Source organism: Larimichthys crocea, chromosome XXIII, assembly GCF_000972845.2.
Source record: "Larimichthys crocea isolate SSNF chromosome XXIII, L_crocea_2.0, whole genome shotgun sequence".
NCBI lineage: Eukaryota > Metazoa > Chordata > Actinopteri > Sciaenidae > Larimichthys > Larimichthys crocea.
In genome coordinates, this window is record NC_040033.1 from 16,652,419 (window position 1) to 16,659,121 (window position 6,703).

The 6,703-nt window shown below is 43.2% G+C and overlaps 1 protein-coding gene across 2 annotated transcripts; it reads right to left on the reverse strand.

The window, feature by feature from the left end:
- Positions 1 to 456: 456 nt before the first annotated feature.
- rmdn1 (regulator of microtubule dynamics 1) lies at positions 457 to 3,571 on the reverse strand. 2 transcript variants are annotated; one of them, XM_010738147.3, is made up of 10 exons: positions 3,357 to 3,571; positions 2,888 to 2,993; positions 2,643 to 2,727; positions 2,344 to 2,503; positions 2,121 to 2,210; positions 1,974 to 2,029; positions 1,220 to 1,307; positions 1,089 to 1,119; positions 802 to 935; positions 457 to 669 (listed from the first exon to the last, which is right to left on the reverse strand). In XM_010738147.3, exons 1-10 carry the CDS (start codon positions 3,486 to 3,488, stop codon positions 628 to 630), a joined length of 924 nt encoding a protein of 307 aa, XP_010736449.1. In that variant the 5' UTR covers positions 3,489 to 3,571; the 3' UTR covers positions 457 to 627. The 2 variants fall into 2 exon arrangements, with proteins under 2 accessions (XP_010736449.1, XP_027129814.1); XM_027274013.1 differs by lacking the exon at positions 3,357 to 3,571 and adding an exon at positions 3,199 to 3,329.
- Positions 3,572 to 6,703: the final 3,132 nt, after the last annotated feature.

The window sequence follows — 6,703 nt, forward strand, 5'->3', positions numbered from 1 at the left end:
AGGCAGTTTCTGATTGGCTTATTACTGTGGAGATCTTTTAAATGATAATTTAATGCTCTTTTAATGCTCTTCCTTTCTTTGTTTAAGCTGTAATCATTCCAGCAATCCTTGTTAAGGTAAAGATTCATTTGTTTTTAAGAAATACATTCATCATACTCTGATTTAACACAGAGTACCTCTTCAGTGTTCAGGAACGGATTCATTAAAAGTCAGTTAACTTTAGTTCACCCTGAAAAAAAAACAGACATTCCAGTTAAAACAGTCAACACTTATAGATAAAGCTGCTACTGCTTGCCTTGTTGATACACAGATACAGTTTTGTGATAAAATGAGTTACATTACTTGATCTGAATTTCAAAAGTGACAATGTTCACATGTTTTGTAACATGTAGCTCTGCAGATGATGAGTCAGTGCAAGAAGAATTCAAGACAACAATAGAGCCACAGAGGCCGATGTTGTTATGGATCATTGGACGTTACTTTATTAGCTCTTAAATGCATTTATGTGTGCAAGGCCACTCAGTTTTACTAGTTACAGTTACAAAATCAGAAAAATAAAACATTAACATCTTATTAGCAGAAGGAAGTCCTGAAGGCATCCTTTTCCAGTCTGAGGTAATCACAGCTTCATTCTAACCCCTTCAAGAGGTCGACAGCTTCTTTATGGACCTGCAGAGGAACAAATACACTGTCAATCCTGCGTTAATGCATCAAGATTCCTGGAGGTGTTCCAACACCTTCCTCACAGTTATACTAGAGTCATAACCAGTAGATCAGAAGCTGGTCGTGTTGTTTGTGTACCTCTTTGTCCTCCAGTGTGCGAGCAGGGTACTCTTTTGCTTTGGTCAGCCAGAGCAAAGCTTTCTGTTGGTCTTTCATGGCCATGTAGGTCTTCCCGAGCATGAGCAGGTTTTTACTGTAGAAGTTTGGATCGACTGCGGGAAAACACGGACATTTGTCTTAGTTGAATGCATTTTAAATCTTTGAAGAAAACATTTACAAGAAGAACTTGAGCTGCAGCCAACAGGAGATCTACAGTTTAGTAGTAGGTGCCTTTGTGACTTTAATTAGCATGCTGTGTGTTTTACCTTCTTCAGCTTTCAGGAAGAATTCCAAAGCCTGAAAGAAAAGCAGAAAAGCTTTGACTTTATCAAAACATTTAAAGATGTTTCTAAAGCAGCCAAGCCAAAGCTTTAGCAGCTTAAACAGTCAGACTCACCTCATCATATGTGGACGTAGGTGGTGAAGCAAAAATTAAAGCCGCCACTTTGCGTTGATACCATGGCAGCTCAGCAAAAGCAAAGCACCTAGGAGAGACGTAAAGATTTTCTTGAATAATAAAGACTTAACTGCTTTAATGACAGAGTATAATTATTTTGTACAGTAGAGACATCTTGGACAAAAGGTCCACTACAGTCCATTGCATCTTTAAGCCATGCTTAGCTGCACGCAAACAATGGTCCACAATCAGACTAGACCTGGGAATTTGTCATCTTCAACACCGGTGCCACCGGGACACTCTGAGAGGCATGCAGAGTGGTATGAAAATGTTTTTTAGTCACTGTAAGTAGAGTTCAGCCCTGTCAACCTCTGGTGGCATAAAAGGAAAAGCAACAACACTGACAGTACAGTTTTTTTCTGCAAAATATATCATCTCCCCTATGTTAAAGATCTGTCTTAATTTTGTTTTTACAGTTTCCATCTCATTTACATCCAGTTCTTTTTGCATTCTTTGGGCTTCAAAGAATAACCATTTTTGCAAACGCTCTTGTGAAGAGTCTTACTCCACTGCAAACTTTACCTTACTCTGCCTTCAGGAAGTCTTGGAAGAAACATCCTGTGTCAATAAATGTAAACTAGACTTGGCTTGTTTAAGTTGGATCAGTGTTTGCGTACTAATGAGCTTCCAGATCCTGAAGCGGCAGTGTTTACAGTAGCTTATTGGGTGTTGCAGTAAAAAAAACCAGACTCACCAGTAACCCAAAATATGGAGGGAAGTGGCATCTTTGGGATTGAGCTTGATGGCTGTCTGATGAAAAAGCACAGGTTGGATTTCAGAACACAGATAAATAAGATCCTATAATAATAATAATATGACTTTGATCCAGATGTCCTCTCACCTCTAGATGGTCCCTGATAATGGTTGAATTTCCAATTTTCACCTTCACTCCCTCATAATCCCCAACATCACTGAGACATACTGCATACCACTGTGTCAGGAGAGGAAGAATGCAAGTTTAGTTTTTATGTCTGGCAAGTGCAAATGCATGCGTAATCTACTTTGTTTTACTGTAGTTGTCATTGATAATCATGACTGAAGCTGTAGTGAAACTGCCATCTTACTTTATGTGCTGCGAAACACTTGTCATCCTTCTCCAGTGCCCTCTTTACATATTCGAATGCCTCGAATACCAGCTGCTTCTTCTTTTCGGCCTTCATGTCGGGCAGGAGCGACAGGTCACGAGACGCCCGGGCCAGCCTCCACAGAAACTCTGCTTCATCACTGGATGGAACAAACACACACACACCACTCGTACAAGTTTATACAAGTAGATTGTATAGTGAGAATAGAAGAAGAAATTGAATGTGAAAAATGAGGCGGAGCAGTTTATGGCCACAGTGTGACTCCACCATCTGCTTACCTGTCCTTGTACTGCAGCAGCAGCTGGTACAGCTTCTCGGTCTCTGCACAGCTGTACAGGTAGTCAGCCTGCTCCAAAACCTCCTCTGCACAGACCCCAAACACCAAATTTCAGTCAAACGTTGTCTTGTGTACTAATTCTTTAAACCTCAACTCACGCCGTTTGAAAGGTGAAAGAACTCAAGTTAACATCTGTTGATTAGGATTGAATATCCCAAAAAAAATCCATCAGAGTTTGCCAAGTACCTTTTTCTAAAGCGTGGACCACAGCTGAGCTCTGCACTCTGTGATAAGCTTCATACCCCAGGCAGGACAGTGTGGGGAGCCCAAGGAGGAATGCAGCTCCACCAGTCTGTGCACACAATAAGGAAGCGACATAAGTCAAGATCATTCAGTCAAAAAGAGTCAGAAGTCATGCTGGCTATTGTTTACAATGATCAGTCTCGGTTGACAGAAGAGAACCTGACACATGAGCAGTATGGGGTCACTCGGTCAGTGCACTTAAATTCAGTTCAGTTATATACAGTCCTCCTCCTCATCATCATCATCATCATCACCATCATCATGCTGAGCCTGTTGTTACACCCTGACAGAAAGCTGCAGCCCAGCTAATCTCCCTGCTGACCTTTCACCTGAATAAAGAACAACACATTACAATGACACTCCTGCTCTGCCACCAGTCCAATGAGTGAGAATAAAAGCCATGGTTATTTACAGTCAGAGCGGTGGCAGTCCTTCTTAAAGCCGTCCTGTAGCAGCGGTCTGTCCCCCTGGTCCTGATCAGTTTTGCACCATACCCTGACAGTAAAGTCCTGCTGGTGAACCGTGTTAACACTACCCGAGCCATAGTGTCAACAACCCGCACAGTCAGGAACCAGAGAGGGAAACAAACACAGAGAGACGGCGTCACACACTGAGTGTCAGGGAGCATTCAAGAGCAACGATCAGAGGAGAAAAACGTTTCCAAAAGACTGGGGTGTTGATCCGATTAAAATGATGACATACGTGTTTATATTTTATCTTAACATACTGTATATTTATGGTTTTATCTTGACTATTTTTCTTATTCCTATTTTTCACATTAGTCTTTTACAGTCCCAGGGGCATGGGCGGGCATTGGTAAAATAAAGTTTTTTTTATTAGAACTTTATTTCACAAACAAAGGAACACAGATCATATACAAAACATTACAAAAACATTCATGTATATTCTACGCCAGGGGGAGAAATAGTTTACATAAATATATTTAAATGTTCACATATATTAAGCGTTTTTATAGCGTTTGTGTTATTAGAAAACTTAATGGAAGCTCTGAGCTCACCGTGAAAGGCAACAAAAGATGGTTTTCTTCGAGTAAATTTACACTTATGAATATGAAATTTTGCCATCAGTATGATGAGATTGATATTTTGGTTTTGTTTTTCCTATTCCTATCTCGGTTTGTCGATCATACAATTCAACCAATCCAACCAACGAACGAAGGCCACGTGCTGGCCAATTACAGGTGGATGGGGGCGGGTCACTGAGTCAGAGGGTCCGCTGTTACTTGACGAGTTGATCTTCATGGTCGCAGTTGCAGTTGCACCATAGACATATATACATAGACATATATACATAGACGCCGCATTGAGCGCTGAATCGTACGTAAACGGCGCCGCCATATTGGTTCGGGCAGATCTGCCCGTAAACTAATACAAGGAAATGGACTGAACTTCATAAAGCGCCTTTCTACAAAGTTCTTTAAGTTAATGTCTCTTATACACCCATTCACACACACACTAATATATCTGGGAAACAAACAGGCACCAAAAACAACGTATGTAACTTTTAAAGTGACGATTATAAATGTTTACTCCTTATGTAAGCACCAAACCAACGTATGTATTTTTCTAATGCTGAGTGTTTACAGCTACTAATGTGTGTAACACTGTTACTGTGATGATAAATATTGAAATATTTATATATAACATTTAATCTGTGTCTATAATAACCACATTCTGAAATGTAGATGTGACATGAGGGTTTTCTGAATAAAGAGCACACACACACACACATATATATATATGTGTGTGTGTGTGTGTGTGTACTATATATATATATATATATAGATAATATTATAGTTTCTCATTCTGGTTTGTGGGGTGTGTGTGTTTGTGCTGGGTGATGTATCTATCATATTCTTAGTGCTTGGTGCGAACAATTAGACCGCAGTTACGTTCGTCGCTCCACAGTTCCCGCCTCCCGCTTCCCCCCCTTACCGCCCTTCCCCGCGGGTTTTAGTTCACTTCCGTTAGGCCGTGGCGCCCTTTTTCGTCTTGGCCCCGTCGCGCTTTGGTTTTTCCCAGCTCTCTTCGTGGTGAGGTGTGTGTGCGCACTGTGTGTACTCACCCCCCTCCCTATCCCCGCCCTCCCGCCCTGCGCCGCTTGTCGGTCGCCCACACTTTGCCCTCGCTCCCCCCCCCCGCCCCCTTCCCTAGCTTGGTCTTCGTTATCCGGGAACACCGCTGCCGCCATCCCCTCTGGCGGCCCCGATTTCACGTCTCTCCCTGACGAGAGAAAAGCAAGGGGAAGGGCGTACTACTTTGGGCTGGGGCTGGGTCGTCTATGCAGGAATAGGGGACAGCAAAGGGGTACGAGTCCATAAGGGGGGCTGGGCAAGAAAAAAGACGGGCGAAAAATGTCTAGATGGGGGGGGGAAGAAGTGTAAGATTGACGATATAAAGGGAGAGGGTTCTAGAAAGATGGAGGAGAGGGAGTGCGATCCTAGAAGACACATACGCGGTAAGAGGGAAACACAACATCAACATGGTTCTTTATGTGAATAAACCACCACACAAACCTCCTTACCAAGGTGGTCGCTCTGGATGCGCGCGTTTGTATTATCGTTAAAGTGAAGTGCTGATCTACATCCCGAGTTAAGGTCGGCAGCAGGACTCACAATAGTCGAGCATCGTCAACCGCCGTCTCTTCGGTCAACCGCCTGTATGGTCTTCTTAGTTAAGGATGATCCGGTAGGCCACCGTGAGACTAACGAATGAGAAGTTTCCCACTGCCTCGTCTCGTATCTGTATTTACTAGGCAGTACGTAACTCACATGCGCTATCTTCAACCTCAGCGTAAACCCACGAGGTCACAGATACACATAAGGGGACCGGAGAGGGGTGTGCAAACCAGAATGGTCCTAACCGAAGGGATTGGACGTGGCACACAGCCATAGGATAGCACCGGGCACACACGGGGGAGGGAAAAAACATGCCAGTAACAACCACAACACAGAAATGTTGTTAAGCCACATGTCCAGAGATCGCTCGTATTACTCCTATAAAGAACGATAGTTTGGGAAGCGCGCCGTGAGAGGGCCACAAGTTTAATGACCAAAAATCACAAAGCGACCCAGGTGAACTCACGTAGGTGAGGACCACAAGCGAGCAGATGCTTACAGTTGCACAACCGTTAAAGCAACGGTTAAACTCACCAGGGCTAGGATCCTGCCCTGTGCGATGTGACGATCAGTGACTAGCATGTTGTTTATCTACTGACATCACGAACTACAGCGCCAAGCTACATACGCATACTGTACATTTAAACAGTGAAGAGATTTACCAGTTTTGTGGTCGGGGTCGTTAAGTGGTAACGTAGCAGTTTCAGATCATGATGGAGAAACAGTTGTGTCATGGGGTTCAGGCCAGAGTCGACTAGAAACTTAGAGGGGATGTGCACAATCATACTGATTATCGGGAGACCGTTGACCAAAAAAGTGGAATTACATTAGGTGCGACATGGTGTAGACAGAAAAATACATGAGAGTGCGTGGGAGAGTAGCCATACGGTGGATATAGGAGAATGCAATGAGAGAATACATTACGAAGCTGCGAAAGAATGGGAGAGGGCGTATTGGAATAGAAATATGAGTGAGAGCAGTACAGTGAGAACAAAGGCAAAAAAGGCCTACAGTCGGACAGACAAAAAAAAGAGGACCAAGTGCTTTGTCTTAGGTGTGTGGGTCAGTTAAAGAAAACTCACTTAAAACCTTGGTACCAGCCATGTTGTAACAAGAAATAA